The sequence below is a fragment of the Macrosteles quadrilineatus genome, unplaced genomic scaffold, assembly GCF_028750875.1.
Source record: "Macrosteles quadrilineatus isolate MER2022 unplaced genomic scaffold, UCM_ALF_1.0 Scaffold_4__1_contigs__length_99947679, whole genome shotgun sequence".
Lineage (NCBI taxonomy): Eukaryota > Metazoa > Arthropoda > Insecta > Hemiptera > Cicadellidae > Macrosteles > Macrosteles quadrilineatus.
The window spans coordinates 42804497-42831595 of record NW_026542597.1 but is presented as its reverse complement, the minus strand read 5'-3'; the positions used below and the strand labels follow the sequence as shown (position 1 = coordinate 42831595).

At 34.3% G+C, this 27099-nt stretch overlaps 2 protein-coding genes across 3 annotated transcripts in view; both read right to left on the bottom strand.

Moving 5' to 3' along the window:
* Positions 1–27099, bottom strand: part of LOC128991335 (neurobeachin-like protein 1) — a 423043-nt gene that overhangs the window by 129140 nt on the left and 266804 nt on the right. The window lies entirely within an intron of this gene.
* On the bottom strand, positions 159–3005 carry LOC128991341 (cuticle protein 16.5-like). Of its 2 annotated transcripts, none has more exons than XM_054414147.1 (2): positions 2976–3005; positions 159–1005 (listed from the first exon to the last, which is right to left on the bottom strand). In XM_054414147.1, the coding sequence occupies exons 1-2, from the start codon at positions 2982–2984 to the stop codon at positions 223–225; spliced, it is 792 nt and encodes a 263-aa protein (XP_054270122.1). In that variant the 5' UTR covers positions 2985–3005; the 3' UTR covers positions 159–222. The 2 variants fall into 2 exon arrangements, with proteins under 2 accessions (XP_054270122.1, XP_054270123.1); XM_054414148.1 differs by lacking the exon at positions 2976–3005 and adding an exon at positions 2105–2119.

The window sequence follows — 27099 nt, the reverse complement described above, 5'->3', positions numbered from 1 at the left end:
ATATGATAGGGGAACTTTTCAACTTATTAGACCCAGTCAAGAGTATTTAGTCAAATAAGCTACTCTAAAAATGTACTAAAATTATTAGTTAAATGGTTACTGATACTTTACGCTAAATATATTGGGTCCAAAGTGACAAGAAAGGAAACAAACACGTATATCATTCGCAAAACATTTAATAAATAGTCAGTCAGGCACATTCACACTCTAGACTACTCGAGGTCAACGGAAGAGCTCGGCTTGAGACTCGGTGGTGATGACGGGGGTGACGGACGCTACGGGAGGCACGGGGCCGCCGTGGGCAGCCGGCGTCTTCTCTACGTGCGCGTTGAACCCATTGACGGGGTCAGCGGTGTAGGAAACAGTCCGGACGGAGCCGTCCGGCTCGGCCAGGCTGTAGCGTCCGGAGAGAACTCCGTCCTGAAGACTCTCCTCTTGACTCTTCACATCACCAGTGGTAGCGTCGTTCACGCCGTAGGAGAAGTGGTAGGAAGGGTTGGGATCAACGGGTTCAGCTTTGGCGAGGGCTACCGGGGCAGAAGCGACGACTGGTGCTGGGGCGTGCGCGACTACGGGGGCGTGTGCGACCACGGGGGCGTGGGCAACCACTGGGGCCGGAGCGACGTATCTAACCGGAGCAGGGGCAACATAGCGAGGAGCTGGAGCGACATAACGTACAGGAGCAGGTCCGGTGGCGTAGGAAACAGCTGGAGCGACCGCAGCGTACCGGACTGGAGCGACCGGAGCGTGAGCTACGTATCTGAGAGGAGCTGGAGCGACGTACTTGAGTGGAGCTGCTGGCAGTACAGGGGCGTGATACGTGACAGGAGCATGGTAGGCTACTGGAGCGTGGTGGGCGACTATGGGGGCTGCGGGGGCAGCGTAGGTGAGCGGCGCGGGGTGGGACGTGTAGGCGTAGGACAGTGGGGCTGGGGCGGCGTAGGATGCGGTCAGAGGAGCGTACCCTGCCTGGGCAGCGGCGGCGACGGCCAACACAACGCACAGCTGTGGAACAATAAACATGACAAAATATATTTACAGCTTGTCATTTACCTAAGATAAATTAAATTACCATGGTTAGTCGTGATAAAATACGAATTTAATATAATTTGAATACGATATTTTTAATTGGAACTGAAGATTAACTTTAATGTAAATATTTGACGCTTACACTATTAAAAAAAAAAACCATAAATCCTATCAACTAGTTTTGTTCCCAGAATGATCTGTAGTTTTATATTTGAACTACAGTACAATGGTTCTAAACATACTTCAATTTTGGCGGTTTAATCAATAGCTGAAAATGAAATGTGTTTTTCTCCAAGAAACATAAACTTATACTAATGTTACCATATTAACATAATTAGTATTTTACCTACTGTAATCCAATGTAAACCAGTGTGGCATTTAACAAAAAATGCAAGTCTTTAAGGTAGGTGTTTAATGTCATTAATCATTGACTACCTTTCTATTTTTAAAATGTTCGGGTGTAATCGAGTGGGCCGTTCATTTTAGCTACATTTGTCAGTACCAGGAAAAGTACCATAAATAGTTCCTCATAATTCTACCGTGAAAGTATAATTTAGTTAGCTTACAGTAATTATTGAGTGAAAAAAACTAAAACCCCCATTTAGAAAACAGTATCAGCCTCGGAATATAGCAGTAATTTCCAGTATGGATAGTTAAAGAGCTGGATAATTTTTAAAAACAAACCGATAGCGCAAACTAAAACATCAATGAAAATAAAATGAGCTTACTTTTGAAAAGAGTCACACATAGGGGAAAACTATATCGCTCTACAAAAATTACAAGTATGAATTCAAATTCAAAATATACTATAATTTAAAATATATTGAAATATATAAATAAAAAAAATATTTTAATATAGGCTACTGAATTAACCTAACACCTATTTATAGGTAACCTAAAATGACTAATTTATTCTAGTAACCATATCAAAGTACATATTAACGGCCTATGTGTACAAGTTGAAAGTCGTAAACATTTTTAAATTCGAAAAAGCGTTTAAAGGAGCTACAACCTATACAAACCTATACAATATAGCTTCTACGTATATCATAAAAAACCCCCTAGTTCACGGGACGACCAACTTAAACATCACAGTGAGAAAAATATATAGTCTAAAATAGTAGGTTCGTTTTGAATGTAATCACATTGGCCAATATAACTAAGTTGCTTAAAAAATGTAATATTAATGAAAAAATAAATTAAAAATCCTATACAATGTCGGATGGCTACGAATGCCTATTTTATTGGTTTGGCAAAAGCAACGTACATAGAAACGACTTGTCCTTCCACAAAAATCGTATAATTTTACAATAGTGAGTAAACGGTTTGAAATAAAACTTCTTATGGAAAATTTTACCCGGTTTTGCAACCCATACAATATCATTTGAAACTACGCACTAATTTGAGGGAAAAATCGTAGAGGATACAGTAAACCGTCGGTCCCAATTAAAGATGAGCAACAAAATAAATAAAACACATTCCACCATCAAATCACTACCAACAAAACCACTACTCTTAAAAATAGTGGCAACAATTATTTTTAGAATGAAGATCCTACATCAAATCGGGTAACGCATATCTGTAAACTAAGTTAATTTTCGTAACAATAGCAGTGTTCATAAAAAGGTCCTATTGAGTTTCCACCGTAAAATCGTATAGTTGAATAACAATGCGTAAACAATTTTTAAATCAGAAAATGCTGAAAAAGCTACAACCTCAAACTTATACCTATGCACCTTATGCATCGTTATATAAAACTATTAAAACACCACGGTATGAAAGAGTACAAATTTCTTTTAAATAGTTCCATTGAACTACGTAAACAATTAGAATTTTGAACAGTAACGACGTTAAAAAAAATCCCGTCCATTCGCCAACCACTCACAACCAACTAGCACAGCACAACACTACACGTCACTTCACTACACTAGACTCAAGCGGCTTACCTGAATCATACTGAGATGTGTAATGTCCCAGTGGAGATCCACCCTTATATACATCAGCTGATCTGGGCTAGGGCCTTATACAGGCTAGCAGTGTCGACTGGTACAAACCTTCGCACGGGCTGAGGAAGACACCGGCTGGACACGTAGGAATCCCGTAATGGAAGCGCTCGGTACTCGAAAACGCTCGAAGGCCTGCAGGGCCTTGGATGCTTGCGCTAGAATGGGATTTGATGGGGTCAGCTGTGTGGATCGGGATGGACAAATATTTCGTGTTGCAGGTGATTTCGCAAGTCGGGGTTTCATTCGTAAAAGTACGGTTGATTGTGATTATGAACCACAGTAAAAGGTCAGTAATGTTCAATTAAGATTTAAGTTGAGATCGATCAACCAAATCTATGGTGTTCGTTTAGGTTACGTTTCGAAAGTATATGATCTAATCAAAATGTATACATTAGTGTTGTCTTAGTCTGATATAGTTAGTAAACAATAATTCGTTGTGTCTATCTAAAAAAAAAATGTTTGCGATCAGGGAGTTAATGATAATGTAAATGGACAAACGAATGCTATTTATGTTCATACAGGGTGAATAAAAAGTCAAGGCCCCCCCCCTCTAATATTTTTCCCATTAAATATACAGAGATATCCTTTTGGTGGTCGTGCAATCTTAGCAGAAAGTTTCATTTGATGATTTTGAAATATTTGAGTTACCCCCCAAATCCCCCCTTTTGGTGGGGCACTCAAAAATTTCAAAATCATAAAATGAAACTTCATGCTAAGATTGCACGACCACCAAAAGGATATCTCTGTATATTTACTTAGACAAATTTTAGAGGGGGGGACTTGACTTGTTATTCACCCTATATAAATACTAGATGTACATTGTACAATGCAGTTGTCTGCCTGCAATATTGAGTGGAGCTACCACATTTATCCAATAATTTTCCAAAGTCAATGCTACATCTTGTTAACATAAATGAGAAATCTACTTGCAGTGTATATCAATAGTATATTTGTATTGTGTAGTCAATTTATTATTTGGTTCATATAAATGGAATGCCTATTTGCAGTATCCAAAGACATTAGTAAGTCTGGTTCAGGTAAATGGAATGTATTCACGTAAACCCTTAACGTTTAAGGAACGTAGAGGAAATAAATAGTTTCCATGTATGTTTTCAGTAAGGCTGTTGGCTTTGATTTAGAGATCAATATTTTTCATGAGTTTAAAACGTGAGCTGGGTACCAAAACCAACGGTTTCAAACTTCCTAAAGGTATTCAAGAACATCGAAGGTTCAATATAACATCAGAATATTTTTTCTTTTTGAAATATATTATATGGTTGAATTGAACCACTGGCATAGGTAGTGATTTTACTAATATTATAAAACTGAAAGTTTGTGAGTTTGTGTGTGTGTGTTGCTCAATCACGCATAAACTACTGGTCGGATTGGGCTGAAATTTGGCATGATGATAGCTCACATTCCCGATTAACATTTAGGCATATTCTTATCTCAAAAATCCTTTCGGGTTCCACCCCAGTGGCTCTGTAGTTCCCCATGTTAACCTTATGAGTATTCATATTTAAAGGGAATTAAAGAATTAAGTAAGCTGTTTCAACTGAAAAAATTGGTTCTATGATATGCAAAAGCATTAAAAGTTATAAGATTTACCCACGATTACTAGAGAAATACCGGTATGGATCATAAACATAAACAAACGACGTTTTTGGCCCGAAGATACACATTATTTAACATTGCTTAAATGGAGCTTCCAAAACATATGTTCAATCCTATTATTATAGGATTCGGGCCAACAACGTCATTTGTTTATGTTTATGACCGGTATTTTTCTAGTATTCGTGGATTTACCAACAGGGTGCAGCACTATAACTTTTTCTGCATTTATGAAAACAGCTAATTTGAGCCATTGACTATTTGAACTAAGCAGCAACAAAAAAAAACTGTGATACGCATTGAGAACTGTCATAGTTGGACTCTTTACAGTTATGTTTATGTTTTTAATTTCATGAATAATTTGTGATATTTTGCAAATTTTTATAATTTTTTCTCTGTTGTTTAGGTGAAGTGGTAGAACATTATGGCTATGGTAGATGTGTAATACTAAAGACTACCGTAAATTTACAGAAGCAAATATTATAAAAATGTGTCCTCCCCCATTGCAAACGCAAAGCTTGAGTATTAACTGCATTAAGCATTTTATACTTGTATGCCAACCCCGTACGAAGGACGGGTACTCTGCTAGTCTTTTAATAATTTTAATCTCATAATAATTGCTTTCTGTGAAGTACTTAAATTATTAACAGAATAAAATGAGGGGTGTACTATTGTAAAAAAGTTTATTGCATATTTTACGCCGATGTAGCTGCTGAATAAATCTTCACCGTATCGACGAGTGGAGTAAGCATATAGGGAAGCAGAGCGAGTGCCGTTCTATTTTTTGCCGTGGGGGTCATAAACTGTCAAAACCGTCATGTAGGCCCGAGTGCCGTTTGACTCTCCCGAACAAACTCTCCCGACTGATTCAGGGGAGGGGTGTAGTGGACAGGATGTAACAGAGACCGGGTACAGTTTCCTAATTGGGCTACCCTAATATAGATTGAAAATATCAATTCGATTAGTAAACCTTTACTATTTTTTTCATAATCAGCAAGTTTGGTTTGGTAAGGTCAGGCTATAAGTTTACCCTCAAAAACGTTTTGCTCATCCTGTCCCCTGGCCGATATTTCCACCCCCATACCCACCGCACCATACCGGTTACTTATTTAGATATCCCAAGAACAAAACAACCTGCGCAGAAACGAAAAGATCACGTGGTTGACGCCGGTAGGTGTGGCGTACCATTCAAACCTGCGCGGCTCGAAATGGCCCAGGGTTCTTTTGTTTCTTTTCTGGGATGTCAATACCTGGCTGGCACTCGCACCGCCAAGCCTCAGGCTGTAAAATGACCCTCGTCAAAGTTTTCATGCAACAGGCACTCAGCCCTACACTCAAGAATATATGACTCTGGCAAGCAGCACACTCCTCGGGTGGCTAATCGGTTTAATATAAAATTTGTCTACGGATGGTCCACATGTATGCCTACTTCAGTATTAAAAATTTAATGATAAATTATCAACACTTTAATGATATTGCATGTGGCTTTTTACGTTTGAGCCATGGGTGTATGGGATAGAATGAAAGCTCTTAACTCTCTTGCCTGTGTCTGTTGTTGGTTGGAAAAATACACCCTAAGGTGGTAACGTTCCTAATTCGTGGAGAAACATTTACATCAAATTAGTAGATTAAAAGGGCGTATCCCTCCAGAATGAAGAACGTATTCTCTACAGAAAAAATCCATTTACAACAAACCACAGTATAAAAAACTACCCCCGCCACAGCAAACCTACAGACTAAGCAGATTTTCATTTGGCTGATGATCTTAAAATATCTTAAAAGAAAATTGGATTTTCTCCCGTTTAAATAACATTAGGTTCAACGAGTACTTGGGTTTTATGCTACAGGGAAAGAAACAAGGCTTTTTTAATCTTGATAGTATAAACGATGAATAAATTTGCCAAATCTGATAAAATGACTATTTTTAAGCAAGAAAGCTACAACAGAGTTTATTTTTAAAACGTTTTATTAGCTCGCTTTCTTGTCCGGTACAAATTTTGCTAACAATTTTATACTAACTTCCCGATAAGCTAGAGGCTTGAAACTTGAAACATAGCTCACAAATGGAAGACAATGCAATATTATATAATTTAATTTTCATATTTCACTTGGGCTACGCCCCACGGGTTTGTTTTTATTAACTCGCTTTCTTGAAAATTTTGATACTTCCCGATGAGCTAGAGACTTGAAACTTGAAACATAGCTCACAAATGGATAACAATGCAATATTATATCATTTAATTTTCATACTTCCCTTGGGCTACGCCCCATGGGCTTGTTTTTATTAGCTCACTTTCCTACAAATTTTGATATCAATTTTAAACGAAGTTCCCGATGACCTAGAGACTTGAAATTTGAAACATAGTTCAAAAGTGGATGACAATGCAATATTATAGCATTTAATTTTCATATTTCCCTTGGGCTACGCCCCACTGGCTTCCAAATTTTCCATGTTTACATTTTGAAAGAATGTAAATATATCAATTAATTAAAGTCAGCAGTAAATACTTAAATTTGACAGTTCAAAACAGGTTCTGCTCCCAAGAGATTCTTTATACAAACAAACATTTCAAAATATAGATAGATAAACAATCTGATTGCAGCTATAAAGGTAAGGGTAAGGTAAGGGTGGGTATAAAGGTGTTTGTTAACAATGTCATTTGTTATTTATTTAGTATTCTATAAAGTAAACAATAAATTAAATAGATTGATATATTTATAGTTAGAAGGTATACATTTAATCTAATACATAATTATATGAAAATAAACTAATATAATTCTTAGATTTCCCACATGCCTCTGTCTTAATCTGATATAAATGCATGAAATAGATTTAACATCCACACACATTAAAAACTAAAAAGTAGAAAATAATTTATAAATAAAAAACTTTTTTAAAACAAAACGTTTTAAAATGTACTAAAAAGTAGAAAATAATTTATAAATATGTGGAGAGTATAAATACTTGTAAGATTTAAAACGAAAAACGTGGGGTGCATGCAATTGATAATGATACATTAGTTCAATAGGTGAAGGTAATTGTAAATTATCTATTGCATGCACCCCACATTTTTCGTTTTAAATCTTACAAGTATTTATACTCTCCACATATTTATAAATTATTTTCTACTTTTTAGTACATTTTAAAACGTTTTGTTTTAAAAAAGTTTTTTATTTATAAATTATTTCTCTATAAAAACATAGTATTTTTAAAAGTACAGTTTTTTTAGTTTTCTCCGTAACCTTTATCGTACACCAACCCTTCAACATATGAAATAATTTTTCTTTTAAGCTCTACACGATGGTTGTTATTAAAATTCTGCATTTTATTGATTATTTTGACAGAATATCTCCAACTGTGTTGCTAAAATAATTTTTAAATTTCAGAATCATTTTATAACATTACCTCCTCATAACAGAAAAATGTTATCAAAGAGTTATGGGATATCCTACTATACAGGGTGTCCGGTCATAAGTGTTAAATAAAATTTTGCCTCAAACTACATGGTAATGGCGACCTAATGACGCACATTTGAGGTTCCCAACCTCAACCGTTAGGGAATAACAAATAAATTAAGGTTTTCCAAAAATTATTGTAGTTGTCATGAAAAAGGTTATATTACTCTGTTAAAAATGCACTAATTGTTAATTTAAATGTCATTTTCAGAATCCTCACAAAATTTTAAATAGATATAACACATAATCGTTAGGGTACGGAAAAATATTCTGCTTAAATTTCTTCGTCAAACAATTATTTTTAATACCGACGAAAATTTAATTAACATTCAACAATTTATTTCTCGGTTACCGAGTTCCGCTGAGTTGAACAAATATTACTAAAAAATTCCTTATTTAAAGGGCTTTACAATGGTGTATAATAGTTTTTACCAAGTTTCAAATTTCCTAATGCAATTCAATCATTGTTGTGAAAAAACATGGTAGGGCAAAGAAAAGCTATTGTGCAGAATAATACATTTAAGTGCAGGCAACGAATAATTTGTATTTTTTTCTCGCATGCAACGTTTTTTTATAGCTATTAAGCTAAGAAAAGAAACATATAGTATTAAAATGTGTTTGTGGTAAAGTTACGGTTATCTTATATTTTTCATATTTCAGATAAGATTTCAATTAACTCGCGGAAGTTCGGTTGTGGCTATCCCAAAACTTCCTGACACAGATTGGGCGTGGAGGAAGTGTGACATAGCCTCCTCGATCTCCAGACTTGAGCCCGTTAGATTTTTTTGTTTGGGGTTACATGAAAAGTCTAGTTTACTCGACTGTTGTAAACTCTGAGGTTGAGTTATGGGAGAGAATCTTTGAGGCTGCTAAGAAAAGTAAGGAAAAACTGACGTATGAGGTCACAGTTAGCGCAATTCACAAGCGAGCTAGGGCCTGCTTGCGGGAAAACGGAGGGCACTTTACACCCAAACTGTGATTCCACCTTAATAAAAGTTGTGCTTCGGACAAAGTATGTCAATGATTTGATTTGTATTGTGCGTTTTTACTAATGTATTGTGTTAAAAAAAAATTCCAAAGTCTAAACAAAAACACTTTAGAATGATGAAAGTGTAGTCTGGTCAATCATAAATTACACAAACCCTCATCATCAGTGGTCAGCTCATAAAATAGTTAGTAAAACTATTAATTTTTTACAATATCTGTTTAGGATTAACCGTGATTTTTCACAATAGTGCGTAAAATTCACCATAGATTTGACAGTAGATAAATGTAGTACATCATGTGTTGTACATCATTGTAAAGCTCTTTAAATAAGGAAGTTTTTAGTAATATTTGTTCAACTCAGCGGAACTCGCCTACCGAGGAATAAATTGCTGAATGTTAATTAAATTTTCGTCGGTATTAAAAATAATTGTTTAACGAAGAAATTTAAGCAGAATATTTTTCGGTACCCTAACGATTATGTGTTTTATCTATTTACAATTTTGTGAGGATTCTGAAAATGACATTTAAATTAACAATTAGTGCATTTTTAACAGAGTAATATAACCTTTTTCAAGACAACTACAATAATTTTTGGAAAACCTTAATTTATTTGTTATTCCCTAACGGTTGAGGTTGGGAACCTCAAATGTGCGTCATTAGGTCGCCATTACCATGTAGTTTGAGGCAAAATTTTATTTAACACTTATGACTGGACACCCTGTATAACATCTGAATAAACATAAACAACTGAACTGTAAATAAAATAACAAAGAGCCAATACAGATAAAATAATGTGATAGTAGACGAATAGCTTGAGTCAGATATTCCCTTGCACACTTTGCATTATAAAGATATTTACATAAGTTACTTCAACAATCGCATGCATTGCGTTCTTGAATATAATCGATTTCCAACTGTTGAATATCTTATTTTGTTAAATTCAATTTTTATAAATAAACTAAATAATTTAACAAAGGTGCGGTTTAATTGTCTGCTATAGATTTTAGGCATATGAAAGGATTCGATATACATTTTAGTGACTATGTATACGCTTTGATAAAATAAACACCAGGTGAACTAATTTAATACAGGTTTTGTTCTATGATATAACCATGAGCCAGAAAATGACAATTTAAAAAAGATGAAACAAGTAATAGATCTAAAAAAATAATACAGTTTATCTCATCAGTAAATGTTTGAAATTTATGTGGCAAGGTTGAAAAACTAAAGGCCCGACGTGTCGGTAAGTTGATTGTCGGTAAGTAGATTACAGATTGCCTAACTTCCCAGATTCGCTACCAGGTAGCAGTAGTGTACGGTGTTGAGTCGCGCGTTACAGTTAGTTCTACTCACAGCTGCTAGAGCGCACAGGTATGCGTAACTATAACTTCACAAGTAGGGGTCTCAATCCCGAGATCCCGGGATTGGTGACTTTTAATCCCGGGATTATCGGGATTGCAAAACCTATGTTTATATTTATTATTTGTGAATTTGGGGACTTTTAACTTACGGAAAATAAATATAAAATACGTCCAATAACACTTGAAACACATATACTCTTTATTTTTAGGACGATAAATATATATATATATATGAAATGGTATAAGTAATGATCTATTTTGATTGGAACATTAAATTATCATTAAACTCAACTCGTTGTTAGAACTCAAGTAGCGTCATGAAAATAAAACAATTTTCCGTGGAATTACATTGAGAAGGGAATATAAGCCTTTTATAAGAAATACAAATATATCATTCACGTGAAGAATAATTTTACTTAAATATATACTAAAATATCTTTACCATAAATTAGAAGCAAATTGTTTATCTAAGTAAATAATTTATAGCTTAGAACTTCCTTGTAGACGTTCCTTCTTTCACAAGTCCATACTGCAGTCGTCGTCATGCTTGAAAGGATTAGGAATGGTTTAATAATGTAAGATTTGGCTGACAAACTAATACAAATTTATAATCTGCCAGTAAAACAATGGAAACTTTAATGTGTAATAATTAATTATTGATATTGTGTAAAATTAATTATTAATGGACAAATAGTGTAATATTGGTGAAAAAATAATTAACGTGACCTCTTTAGTTAGAAATTCTCGGAAGTAAAACAGTTTATATTGTTACAAAGCAAAATTAAACATGTGTTAGAATTAAATACGTACATTCAAGAACATGGTGCTCCTTAGGTTTATACTAAACGCAATATTGAACATTTTTTAACAGTTTCAAATGGGTGAACGAGTTTCTTTGGTCATACTTTTTTCACTACTATCTATTTAAATAAAGTTCGTAATGGTTGTAGATAATCGTATCAGGGATATGAAGGTTTTAAATATAAATTTGAATTTTTTTATTTTAAACTGCAGTATGAGTTTCAACTATAAACTAGAATTCTAATTTCGTCCCATGATTGGTGTGGTACACACAACACAAATCAACACGGTAGATTTTGTTATAATTTAGTACAAATGTTTTCCATGGTATTTTCTGTTAGTTCGTTAACGTTAAATACGCACGAAACCCGATACATAGGATTTAAACAATAGCCACAAACTATATACCTAAATCTTATCGTTGGCATTTTTATTTGCAAAAGATTTTTATCTGGTATTTTTTTTATAAATAAATGTATATGTCTAGTATATCAGCAAAGACCTTGTGCTACTAAAAGACATTCAGAGTATCACAAGTGTAACTTATTTTTTATTTAACGAATGTCTACTTTCTTGTGGTGTGGACACATTTTCCAGTACGGGAAAGCTCAGTAAGGTAGGGGGAAATGAGGGTCACTAACCAATATTTTAAATATGTTCTTCGGAAAAAACAGAGTGGAAATTTGATTTTTACGTGTTCCCGCTCCACTACACCAATGTAAATGTCGCAATATACACCATCTTGTAGACAAGTTAGTACATGCCATTTAACTTGCCTGTTTAATATGTGGACTATAAAACAACTTATAGTTATCTGATATGTACTCATTTTCTAAATTCTCATTAGTTTGGGGTTAAATAATAATTAGTAAATAAGTTATTGAAAATGTTACTGATATTTTGTAGTCTATACTGTACACGGAGTTATACCTCAAAGTAGGACTTGGCTGGTTCAGGCAATTGATCACGTTACCCCTGTCCAAGGGAGCTAGTCTTGAATTTTACAAATTACCAACAGTTTTAGGCGATGCCAGTAAATATGATCCGATACTCGAGAGCCCACATTAAACTCACCCATTTATAGCATATATTAAGTAACAAAAATACCCCACCACAGCAATCCTGCAGACTAAGAGCATTTTCGTTTGCATGATTAGATGTTCACTTAAATCCATTTCAATGACATTAGCTTTATTGAAGACCTAGATTTGCTGCTACAGGGAAGGTAATAAAGTGTGTTTTAGTAAAATATTAATCGGTTAGTATAAAATAAATACATTTTCCAAGTTTTATCAAATATATTAATAAAAAAAAATATATAACAGTTTACTTATTCTCCGTAAGAATTACATGGGGATTTGAAATGTACAATCTTTTGAATTTTCTCCGCAACCAATAACCGTACAAAAAACTTCCATACACTACAATATTTGTGTTTTAACCTTTTCAAATCAGTTTAAAGAGAAATTAGGAAATTTTAGCTTTAATTTATTTAGTTTTAATTTTAGTTGGGAAATATTTTGAGGGTCAAAAATAAGAAATACTAATTTAAAACCAAACCTCGTTTCCAAAGTCCAATCATGCTGGTTCGCGAACTCGTTCGCATAAACGTGGGTTTACACGTTTGTACCAAATGTTATCAAAATCGAGTCATCGTGCCAACGGACACACATATAACAATTATGTATATATATGAAATATACATATATGAATTTGAACGGATGTGTGTTTTGGCCTCTGGGGACATAAAAAAAAGTCCCGGGTCCATGTCTTACCATGAGACCTAGGGTAGTAGCTTATTCTGTAAATGGAAAATTCGCTAAACAACATTAACAACATCAGTACATTTGACAAGAAAATGCCTCCAAGTAAATACTAAAAACTCTCAAAAAAAAAAAAAAAACATTTCCAATTAAATGAGGTTTTAACCAATGGACGAATATCATGCATCTTAAACAGAAAGATTTTGCCATATTAAAAAAATACATTTTGTTGAGTCATATAAATATGACATTTTAAAATATCCTTCCGCTAATTTTCAGCCTACGAATGGACAATACAGTGATATTGCAATCAAAATATTAGTAACTATTTTTAAATTAGACACAATAGGAAAAGAAGTAGATAATACGTAGGCCTACCATGGTTGGTAAACTTTCAAAACAAGTAGTTTATATTATTTACAAAAAGAATTATGTGAGTAAATTTACAAGCACGAACGGTAAACATGTTCGTAAAGTTAATGTGACTCCTGATGTTACTCATTGTACATAGTACATATAAATTCTCTACTTTAAAGTAAAATTATTGTTAATAATTAATTATACCTAAATAATTTGGCTCTTAAATATAGCTAAAATAACCAAACAAGAAAACAAGAGTAAAAAAATTACACTAAAAAACCAAAACAAATGTTGAACAAAATCAAATTTGTATGTACTTTGTAAAATTATGGGTTTAAATAAGATGTTCATTTGTAATGGAAAATATAGTATTGTAATAAATAGCGTTTATCTAGTGAAATAATGTTCAATCATCTGCCAATAAGATAACGTGGCGTTCGTAAAATAAAATACCAATCAGCAGGATATTAGCATGAATTTGAAATCCTAAGAGTTTTTACTTTTACCAACCAAACCACCCACACACATAATATGTGTGTGGGTGGATTGGTTGGTATATTATATTTAATATACCAGATATATTATATCTAAATGGAATGGGTCGGATCAAATTTTAGCCATTCTTCACTTAACTTATAAGGAAAGCTGTTCGCAAAACAGATAAATTTCCCGATTAGCCAACCATCAAACTCCTTGTAGGGCAAAATCAGAGCGTTATAAAATATCACATGTCAAAGGTCCACCCAGTTGAACGACCTGTCAATGCCACGACCTAGTTATCTCTCAGCATACATTACAGTAACGAGCTCAGTTTACCCTAGCAATACAGAGGGGTGAATAGCAAGGGTAGTAACAGATGCACCCCCGCGTATACAGGAAGTGTATTGCGCAATGTATTGCATCAGTGACACACAATTAGCGCAAGTGGGGCAGTGTACTGCGACGGTGCGCGGCGCAGACGGCAACTTTCGCTGTTGGTTGCGCAATGCGCGCCCCGCCCTGCGCTGACACTGAACTACTTTTGCGCGTGCGTGTAGGTCTGCGCGCGCATAGCTCAGTCTCGCTGCCTCACCGTGGCTGCGACCACCTCCGCTGTTATTCCGGCTATACTCACTTTACGTGAATACTTACAGTAAAAGCCAAAACAGTACAAAAGTCAACATTAACCTTTAAGTTAAACATGTTGTATATTGTTAATTAAATGCTCTAAGCACCTGTCTTTATAACTTCCGTGGTTACTTGCGTTAATACTTTATATTGCTATTTTATTATAAATAACTATATTTACACCATAAACAAATCCCAACAAAATTGCCTGATTAGGTAAGGTCAACTATTTAAATAATAGGCAAAATGCATCTAAATAAAATTATGAACTTACTTAATGTGCCTCATATGTTTTATTGTACCAATAGATTGGTTGAAATAGGTTACTTTACAAATCAGGAAATACTTAAGGGTAATGTACCAACATTTATTCATAATTAAAACTGATAATTTATAACAGGCTTTGCAGGGAACTGCCAACTACCTAGTTCAGGGAATTGTAATAGAATGTATTTTCAACTGTAAAAGAATGGCGGGTTTGACAACAAAAAATCACGTAATTTTAATGTAATGTGACATTTTAGTCCTATACATTTATAGGTTATACAAAAGATTAAAAAAGATACACATTGATGGATGAGGTGTCGATACGAATAACTTAAATAACCTACCATAATCCATCTTTCTATTACCTTGAATTTAGTATTTGCAAATTGGTACATTTGTATAGTAAAATTATTAAACAAAATATTGGAAGAAACAACGCATATCCAACTTTGAATTACAATAAAATTAAATACTGGTATACAAGGTTTAAGCCATAAACTCAAAAAAAACAAGATTAATTGATTAAAATAGTCTCTTAAAAGTTTGAGACTTCAGGAAGCATCGGTATCTTATCATAGCAGCTTGAATTGTACACTCGAAGCTATCAAACAATCCGATACTTGGATTAAGAAACAATAAAACCAATTAATGACCCTATAGTTTCGAACTAAACTATACGCAAATTTCTTGTTTTAGCTTTATTTGGTATTTGTGAAACTGTTTAGCAATAAAAGAGCAACACTTGGATTCACGGCCACTATAAAATGGCTTAATAAACACTTAAGATGGCTACGTGTAACAGCTAGTAGTTTTTAAAGTTACATTTCAAAAGCCTACAATGAAATAAATACATTTTCAAATGTAACAGAAAATCCAAATCAATAACCGAATTCTTCATAAATCACACACTGGAGACACAGGACTGCATCTATGATTTTTATCAGATAATGAAAGTGTTTCTTTGGATTTTTGCAACCAAATCTAAACTCTTTACCATTGATACCATTGAAAGGAAGAGAGTAAGAGTTAAAGTCATAAAACATTTCACAATATTTATATAACATATCTGTGTTTATAGCTATATAGTATTAGGGAAAAGACCATATATTATATAAAAATATATTCCTAATTAAGAAAAAAATAACTCCTATATGATGATCAAATAAAAAGGTTCTCAACCTTTATTTTTGTCAATAGGATTTTAATAGGATTAGAGTAATAACTGACCTTACCAGTACTAAAAACGTTAAATCATAGTCTCTATGATAGTAGTATAGTATGGTATAGTAGTAGTGGTATAGTATGAGTATAGTAGTATGGTCTTGATCAGCTTTGAACGTGTTATTAATTTACCTAAAAGAACAAAGGATACGTCAAATAATACTTATAATAATATATTTACACTTATACTGTTTACTCACAAGACTGTAAATACATATAAAAGATGGTAAGGGGTGATCAAAGTGTTTACTCAATGATGTGAGTAAACAGTATAAGTGTAAATATATTGTTATAAGTGTTATTTGACGTATCCTTTGTGCGTTCAGCTAAAAATGTACATTTCTTTATAAAACAGATTAGGTAATATATGTAATCAATTTACGTATAGTATTTTTTACTTCATACAAGGAGCAAATATCAGTTATTAAAATAACAGATAAAAACTCAAAACATCCAATTAACAAGTAACTAAAGTAAGCTGACGATTTACACCTTGAGCTAAATCCATTCGTTAGTAAGCGCTGAAACATGACGATATAGAATCTGACCATTTATATAGCCAATTAATAGCTCCTTCACAAGGAAACGTCCTAATCAATTAGAAGTTTTTCATAGTTTTTTAATGGACCAGACACTCAATTCTTAGGCAACAGCATTATGAAATATTGCTATAAATAGGGACCGTGTATTATTTTAAAAACCCGTTGAGACACGACCGTGGTTGAATAGGCGGGGCTCCCTCCAGGCTATAGATTAGTTTGACAAGATCGAACCTTGGCCTGATTTCAGTTGAGTATATTATATCACACTGATTTGTTAAGATTAAAAACAATTCTTAAACATACGACATGTTCCAGAGCAATTACAAGCCTGATTAGGTGGGTTGGTTGCTGATATAAATTGAACTTTGCTGTCAAAAACAATGTACTGCATTCTCACAATTATTCTTCTTTGTAAAGGATATGCCTCTTTGTAAAGGATATGCCTCTTTGTAAAGATGTGGACATTGTAAAGCTAACCTAAGTTTTTTGTAAGTATCTAATTTAACTACTTGAAATTTAAAAGAACACATATCTTTTATATTGGGTTATTTCAAGGTTGGTATGTTTTAACGACTTTCTGGTTATATGAAGGGTGCTATTATGCTATTATTAATAAAATAACCTACACACATGTAGGGGGTTCCGGAAACCATATCAGCTTTTCCTACGTAAAAATTACACTACTGTATTTACTTTAATCTAAGCAAAAAATATCTTAAATAAAGTGTAACATATATTGAAGTGAGATTAAATTTAGCAGTTCCTGACGATCAGTAGCTATAAAAGAATAAGAAGATTTTATGAAATCCTTTAAGCATTTTCGGCTGTAGCTAGAGTAACTAAGCCACCCGTTAATAATATTTACTCATACAATTTAATGGCATTGGTAGGGTCGTAAGAAGGTTCCTACAAAAATAAACGCAAGTAATATTGAGAAAGCCAACCGCATTCAACTAACACAATACAAATTTCGCATTCGTGTTACAGATTCAGTGTTTAAGCAGACCGGTCAACGCGGAAGAGGAGCAGACTAGACCAGACTGAAGAGGTTCTCGGACTGATCCTCATCAATTATTGGAGTAACGAGGCGTCCTTTCACCGGGTCGTTATCGTTGATGACGTCCACCTGTCCTTCCATGCGTTCAAGTCTTCAGTGACCCGTCCTCACTGCCACCCATCCTGCTACATTCCTTAACTTCTTGATGCAAATCCTAATCTGAAGCTCTCCCCTTGCTTTTTGAAGATCATCCCTCTTTTGATGCTTCATTCTACAAATTACGTCGTGGTCACCTGTCTTAGAAGCGTTCATGTCTCCAGTAAACCTAACTCACTGCCATCCATCCTGCTACATTCTATGACGTTCTTTGAATTATTTATCCTCATGTGAACCTCAACCTTTACATTTTTGAAGATCATTACCTTTTGAATCTTTGTCCTACATATGACGTTTCGGTAACCTGTTCTTCCCAGCGTTGAAGTCTCCAGTGAACTGTTATCACTGGCACCTAGCCTGCTACTTTACAAAATTACTTCACTTCAGTGGCGTTCTTGAAGTATTTATCCTTATTTGAATCTTACCTCTTGCTTTATTGATAGTATTTCCAATGTTTCCTAAATTTAAAAATGTTAACTATAATAACTTTCCAAAACAGAAAATTTCATCCAGGATATCCTTGAACAAGCACATTTACTATAGCGGTAGAAACAATGGACAACACGTGTAACATGGAACACCATAACACTACATCACTACATGCAGTGTTGTAGTGCATAGGATAGTCCTAGTGCAGCTCATGATCGTCTAGCATTGTCCTCAGACATATACTGGACAAGACCTTGGACTACATAGGATACCCACACTTCGCAGCCACTACGCCGACCCGAAATGGACAAGTGATAAAAGAAAATTACCCGCTCTTATCTACCAATCAGCTGATCATGTAGTGATTTATTGCTAAACGTTGCTGATTGGCTGGGCGGGGATATATGTGAGATACTGTTGGGTGTTGGAGGTTTGTTAGTCTGAAACTGTTTAACTTTAAACAGGTATAGAAACAACGACAGGTTTTTATATATTTCTAATTAAGGTGGAGTAAACAGTGTATGCAATACGCAAGGAAATTAAAATTGTACGATTTTATACAATGGAAACAGATTGAGGCTATGAAATTGTATTTTGGAGATTACATTTGTTACACACTGATAAATGTACTAAAATAGTTCTTAATGCCAAAGCTAAAAACAACCTATTGAACGAAAATATTTACATTTCGTAATTATAAATTTTTAAGTGTATTGTAAAAATAAATGCGACCTGTGGATTATTTTACTATAGAAACTGTGACAAGGTTACATATTTGTGTCCTGTAAACTAGTTTATTTCTGCTGATATTCATAAAAATGAGATAACGTGTAAACTCAAACATACACAAACCACATAAGGCAGTAACACGCAACTATCGCAATCAGAATACACCTCAACATAACTGTAAATCTGTCAACGATATTTCATTGTTGATTGCTCTGAATTGCCTGGATATGTAACCATAAAACTACACCTAGGTATATAAAAACAGGTGCTGCTTTTGGCTACTACGGACTATAAACTGGAAGGAAATAATTGGCGACTAAAGCCAAGAGAGCCAGTAGAAGTAACTTTACTATTTACAGTCGGTCAATACTTACCTGCCATAACAATAAAAAACACCATACAAGATTTAAGAGGTTAATGGCGACTGGAGTCAGCATCTCTAGTAGTAAAACCGTCGTAAAAAGTGTCCTAAGACGGACTGTAAAGTTACACTTGGATTGCTGTGTAAAGATGGTTGACAAGTCAATAACAGCTTACACTCGCTTGGCTTTAAACATGTTTGGTGTTGTTTGCAAAACTACGATATTGAGGTAAATACTAAAGTGGTTTATAAGTACCTTATCTTGTAATAAATAAATATCATATACAGGTGATAGTTTGGCCTTAGTGATATTAAACCGCAATCTTGCCTAAAAATCAATTAACGACAGTTAAAAATAGTTCAAGCTAAATTTTTATCATATTGACATCGTTCATCGATGTTTATAGCATTATACAAGTGAAAAGCATGGTAAATACAGTATTTATCTTCTTATAAAGGATAAAAACACCACATTCCAAGATGGTGCCTTGGTTATTTGACTTAACAATTTGACAGTGACTAGAAAATACGTTAGTTGCAACTAAGTAAAACATAATTCTCCGATGGCAACCCCCATTGGAATGAATCATACGAACATGCACTTCATAGATATTATTGTATACAAAACACTTAAGTTAAGTTTGAGAAAGAAATATATGAAAAGAACCAAGAGGAAACGATAAACTTAAAACTACAGTTTTGCATGTTATAGTGTATTCGCCAAGTACCCATTTCATATAAAATTGATTGTCTTGGTAACCGAGTGGTTAAAGTGCTTGCCTTTAATTTCACTGGTTCGATCCCGAGCACTTTGCAGTGACATTTGTCATTGGGCTAACAATTAAAGATGGTATTTAGGAAGAGGTTGAAACTATATAGTGACATGGGTTTAAATAACTCCTATAAAAATCCAATGATGTAAAGAAAAAAACACAAACAACGGTCCCTTATGTTTAACAGTACTTAAAGGGTATACCTAACCGAGGCATTCGACCCTACAACCATTATAAAAACGACAATACATGTAAAATGAACAGTACTGTCCATACACAAGCCGACAGACAGCACCGGTCCTAGTGTGCGGCCTTGTGGTACGCCCAACTCCGGCATCCACACCCTCCACAGGTCATATCCAATATATTTTTTGCTAATTGTAAAAGGCAGAACGAGTTCGGGTAATTGGCGTCGATGTATAATTATGAGGGAAGTGGAGCAGCAGCAATGGTGCAAGGGTCGCCCCGGGTGATGACGTAACTGGCCGGTCCCGATATTGTAATTCTCTGGTCGCCATCGCTCCAGTTGCGAAACCTGTGACACCGCGTGGGCGGCCGGGTTAAACATGAGGTTGGGGGTTAAATATCTGGGGATTGGGAGCTTAATTAAGACGCGGTTAGGGGTTGAATATCAGTGGAATGAGGGGGAAGGGGTTGGTAGGTTCTTGTATTATCCGTAGTGGATGATTTGGTTAAACTGTTTGGGATTCATCATTAATGGGTCAAATACATGCTGTGACACATATAATGAGACGATATACTGAGTAAAAGAAATACAAATCATTAAAAACCTATTTGTTTCCAACAAAAGGTACAGAGAAACACTCACTTCCAAGGGAAAAAACTGCACATAGTATATAAACAAAAACTCTTGGAAATTTATGGGTGGAAAGGAATTGGTAATAAATTAATTCAAGGAAAGTAATGTGGGAAAATAAGAAGTAAGGCCATTGCAGGTAGTACCTATGGAGTTTAAATCTTGCAGAACAAACTATGCTCTGCAAGACCACTGATAATAAACGCTGTCTCACTTAGGAGTGTAATATTAAGTATCTTATGTTATATTACTGATTTAATTCTTAGGTAATGTGCAAGAAATCTGTTTCGCCAATGTTTGATCAGGTTAAATTTAGTGTAAGATGAAATGAATAAATTTATATTATAACATATTGACCAAATTGCTGGTTGACAGAGCGTATTATAAAGTAAATGATTTTTTAGGTGATGTATTTACTTGATTTTGTAGTTATTATAGTTTTATGTATTTTATGTATATGACCATTTCACCTGTTTTCCAGCTATGCTGGATTTGTACACGTTATGTGAAAATTAATGATTGAATTGAATGAAAGAATTGAATTGAATTGATTTATAAACATCATACCCTAACTACGGATAGTGTATTGGGAAAAAAACATCTGCGGTCTTCCTTATAGTGATATACTAAATAATGTTAGTAGAATGAAAGTAAATATAATGATATACTGTAATTACAACAAATTATGTAATTTATGTATTTGTTTGTTTATTGATCAGAATGTACATAATCGATTGTCAGCTTTGAAGTACGACGAATCGAACAACTTTCAACGAGCTAATCTAGAAACTTCATAAACTCATGATTTAATAGACTGAAGATTGCTCATTACCTTAAACCCACACATTATTACAAGAAGGATTTGTTATGAATACTTAATCAATTGCTGCATTGTAGTCTGAACACTATCACTTAGGTCAATCGTTAGTGCTTTCTACATATGAATTCATTATGTTGATCGAGCCAAGTATGCAAAATGCTGTAGAAGCTGAAAGGTTGTTTGCGTATAAACTTACAATCAGTATTGTTTCCATCGGAATTAAAATTTAATTACTGGTACGGATAACAAACATTTATTTTTCGTTTATTGACGTCCATGAGTGATTTTGATTCGTAGGGATGAATATAATAATAAGGTGATATAAATACGACAATGTCTACAGTTTGAGCAAGTGTTAATCTTAGTCAATATTGAGGTATGGTCGACGAACTTTTAATTACACCAACTTTTCTAAGTTAAACATCTTTCATTCATTTCCAATTAGTAACTTCTGGAGTGGTTTCTTATTCCACGCACTAAAACATAGTGTACTCCATTATTGACAATAAGTTCATGATAAAGTAAATACAGTTTGACTAAATTCTTCCTCCGCCACAACAAGTATATCTATCATGGTAAGTGTTGAAAATTTATAGTATAGTGCTCCAAAAATATAGCAAATTAAATCCAAACCTCTTGACTGGTGTTACGTGGTTAGAATGGGTAAACAATTGCTAATTGTATTGTTTAATAGAAAGGAATGTGAAATATATCAATATAGAAACATATTGCTTGGCACTAAATAAACAAATTTCATAATTAAAAATATCTATCTGAATTAAACACTTAATGAACAAGGTAATATTAAATATTTTATTTGAAATATTAACACTTGGAATAATTCAATCACTGTAAGATTTTATTCTTCTGTAAAGCAAATAGTGTCAATTTTAGCTGTAATTGTATAACGTTTCCGAAGAAGTTACACGACACATTTGTATGGAGAATATTTTTTAACAAAATAAACATACATTCCTGGTTATAAGATATATTTCAAAACTAACGATAATTACAGTATAGTGGAAATAGTGAAAAAGAAGAAAAATATAATTGAAATAGGTTGATTTCGGTTCTTTGAATACATAAATAATTTTCTTTTAAAGGGAATTCACCTCTTCAATACGTATTGGTAAGGCTATCTGAATATTCATGGTTATTTAAGCGACATACTTGTCAGTAGTAATGTAACATCCAATAAATTGTTGCGTATGGTTTGCCATACAATATACGAAAATGCTCCAAACATCTTTTTTGCAATTCTCAAGATTTGTATCAGTAAAATACATGAGAATAATAATGATAAAGCTCTAAAAAAAATAAAAATAAACTAATGCAGAATTTTGATATATTTGATACTTAATAAATATAAGTAACCCTAAATTAGACCTCTGATATACAATTTTAACTAATATTCTACATATTTTTCATAATTTCAAACAAATATTTAACACTGTACGGTGGCGCTACAGCGGGAGTCTGGGTGAACTAACAGAGCTAGTTGACCGAAAAGGAAAGTGACCGTCCCTGCTCCAGTTTTGAGGGGAGGGGGAAGTCAAGCAGGGACAGGTGCAGACCAAAACAGTCACTGACTTGAGAAACTTGTCCCAACCCACATGACTAATCACTCAGTCCAAACGTTAATATACTGATAATATCGTGTAAGTTGTGAAATTAGTCTAGATATGAAACTTGACTGATATCGGGAAAAGAAATTTTGACAGGTATTCTTTTTATATAAACAATCCCTACATAACCGTTGTAGTGTAATTAGGTTAGCACTGGTTATTTGTAGTATTTCCTAACCGCTAAAAAAAAAACCCGCAGCATAAAACGTGAAGACTACATCAAAATTTCATTTATCTGGTTGGATTTTGAAAGTAACATTAAACTAGTGAGATGTATATCATATTTCCCCCAGCACTTTTACTTTGAGATAATAGCTTATTACTGTACCTATTTGAGAAATTCCGTAACTGAATTTTAATAATCTAAGATTATTTATAACTTTGTTAAATTTATATCCTAGCATAGGGTTTTAGAACCCCAAACATTATACTTGCAAATATTTGAAGTATAAAAAAATGCTCATTTGTCCAGCCAATTAAAACTGTAGGATGTTACCTTGTAAGTAAATATTATATGCACGCTTGTAAATACCTAATTATAATATACTTTAAATAAAATAATTTTGAATAACTTTGATTTGGTTTGCTAATTTGTATTTTATTTCAGCACGAGTAAACGAAATTATGATACAACGAAACTAGAGTTGTATCATATGCTATATTCCCCACAGTTTTTATAAGACGACAAACAAAACAATTAAATTTAAATCCATAAGTAAATATAAAAAGGCATATTAACGTAAATACAGAGCCTAGGCAAAACTAAGTAGTACGATGATTTCTGTATAAGAGATTAAACATGTTTTTGAGTTAGAATGTAAATATGCATTTAGTTACGATGCATTCAAAAAAGACTTTTATATTTAATAAAACTTCACCCTATTTTATAGTAATGGCTTTTCTATATGGTTAAAGGTCAAAATAGGCTCATGAAATTAAAATCTTCATATTTGATCAAGTTAATCAAGTTAACCTCCTAATTGATTTTACAGTTCAAACTACTTTAATTTCAAGTAATGAAAATTTACAACTATTTCAAATTTAGTTTCTGGAATTGGGAAGATCAATTATGCTAAAATATACGAAACATGTACTTTTCTATACAAAACAAGAGTTCTCTCGACTGTTTTACATGCTTGCAATAAAACTAATACTTTTAACTGTAGTATTAATCAGTAAACTTGACTTGAAGTTCGACACCTGTTAATTCTCCATTCCTTGCTCCGTCGCCTCAATACTAATGGTTGAAAGTACAAAAACTTGTCCTGGCCTTCACGCCTTTTAACTAGTTGTAAGAGTGAGATTAAAAGTGTGAAAAGATCTGAAGTGCTATAATTGGGGCAGCCGTATAGGGCTTTAAAGGCTATCAACAGTTAAATAGTGTCACACTATACTTCCATTTCAACACTCAAGAAAATTATAACGGCTAAAATACCTCCACGTTTACCTGTGTACAGTGTACCCCTGCAGTCGAAGACAATTTCTTGCTGATTTATTAATTTTTTAACAAGAAAAGTTAATAATAGACGTAATTTGCACTTTGATTCACGCCGAATACCGTTGAAAAGGTTTTTATAATAAGTACATGGCTTTTGATGCCAGCAGAAATGTGTGTAGGGTGTTAGCTATGGGGAGGAGGAGGGTGTAAATTCTCACTTTTTTACAGTTTCGGCACCCTCTAGTGAGAAAATGAATCCATACAAAAATAAAGAACTTTAAATTTCCAACAAAAAGGTCTAATTCATTATGTTCCAAAAATCAATACTTTCAGAAAAACTTGTGTAATTGTGGTAAAGCGATAGTTTTATATGTAGTAATAATCACTTTACCACAATAAAACTAGTTTTTCTGAAAGTTTTATATCTTATACCTCCTGTATCTAGTTAAGTATTGACTTTAGGAACAAAATGAATGGGACCTTTTTGTTGGAAATTTAATGTTCTTTATTTTTGTATGCGTACATTTTTTCCGCTAGAAGGTGCTGTTTCGAGATATTTACCTAAACAAAAAAAGAGCATTTACACCCCCTTCTCATCCTATAGCTTACACCCCGCTGGTCAGGACTTTTGGTATGTTGTTCAGGAGGGTCTTACCTACAACTTTGCAAAAATCCGGGACTACAAGATTTTTTCCAGCTGAGGGACATATTTCGAGCGTTAACTGGGCTATTGAGAATATGGTGACAATTGTGTTATGTCAGTGGTTTGAAATGCACCTTTGGTCAACAGAAGAGTAAAAATAGTTTTAAAAAGGTATTCGTTGAATGTGACCTGCTCCTCGGCTAACAAAACGTCCTTAAACCTTTATATAGTCCCGATTTTGATAAACATGATACAATACTCAGTTATTTACTGAGTCCTATCCTAATTCCGAAAAATTACGCAAACTAAGCTCGTGTCCAGGTAGAGATAACAGACACAACTTGTGTTTATGTGTCTGGTGACACGGCGCCGCCGGGGCCGCAGTTATGTGCCCGGCGTGCGGCGTGCGGCGTGCGGCGTGCAGTGTGCGGCAGAGATACCGCACGGTGCCCGCGGACCATCGTGAGTGCGGCACTGCGTTACACAACTGGCCATCATATGACCGGCTCTAGGAAGTACGGACAATGCCACTCGTAACACAAGATTAGCTAATGACGTGCACATCGGCTCAGCAAGTCGGTGACTCACGCGATAAAATACCTCTTAGTGAACATACTAGGTTACTAGACGTCACTGAATCGCTTTAATTGTTGTATAAGGATTAGGGGAGCGAGCCAGTTTAGTGGCAGAGAGTGGGTTGTTTTCCGAGGTCCCGGTTTCAAATGCAGCACATCATAAATTGCTTTGAGCTTTGTGATAATAACGCGACACTATAAACCTAACTTGGAGGAAAACCTGTTCCGAGTATAGCGTTTTGCTATAGCTGTCTAGCGTTTTGCATTGGATGTGAAGGAGAAAAATATATCTAAAGCACATTATTACCTGCGAAACATGAAAAAAATAGTTGTATCTTTGACTTTGATAAAACAATCGTAAAGTTGACTAAGTTACAATGTTCAAGTAGTTGGTAATTAAATTTAGAGAAATCCAAACTATTTAACTATGATAGGATTTGTCCAGTTTTGTAAATACTGTAGCTAGGGTATTCTATTGGCTGAGGCACTCATTTTCATGTGTGAAGTTGACCGGCTCAATGATAGAAAGTTGATTGAAGCACTTTTTAATATGGAGAAACTGGACCCATTTTTATAATTGGAATATGAATAAATAATTGTGACTACAGATACAGTTAATCTTGGCCAGCATCATGACACAGTCATCTTCACCTGAAACCATACAACTATGTACACTACATAGTGTTGTAAGTTTCCTCTACAACCATGTATAGTCGTGGAGAACGGCAGACTGGGAGCTACAAAGATACTGGTCATACTTATGACTATTGATGAGGAGTGAGCGGCTGCCTGCAAGGGTATGTTGACCTATCTACTGCAACTGCACTGAGGACCAAGCTTTGCACCATGAATGTACCTCTGTTTTTGAGCCATGCATTTGCCTGGAAGCTACACAAACACTGGTCATAGTTATGATTATTGATGACGAGTTAGCGGTTGCTGGGCTTTTACTAAATGGTCCTGGCTTTATATTCCATTTTAAACTCGCGCCACGGTGAGTTGACGTTGAGCTAATTTAATCTATTCCTGAAAATGCTTTTTGCCTTTTGAGAAAATGATCTTCGAAAGCACTTTTATGTTTTGTTTACAAAATACCGTGTGATAAAATTGCACAGTTTCAACATAGAAGAAGCGCCTCTGATGTCAGAAGGCCTTGGTTGTAATCAGAAGATTTAATCCAACATGTGATCAAAGACAATCGGTTTGATCGTGTCGGTCAGAAGGG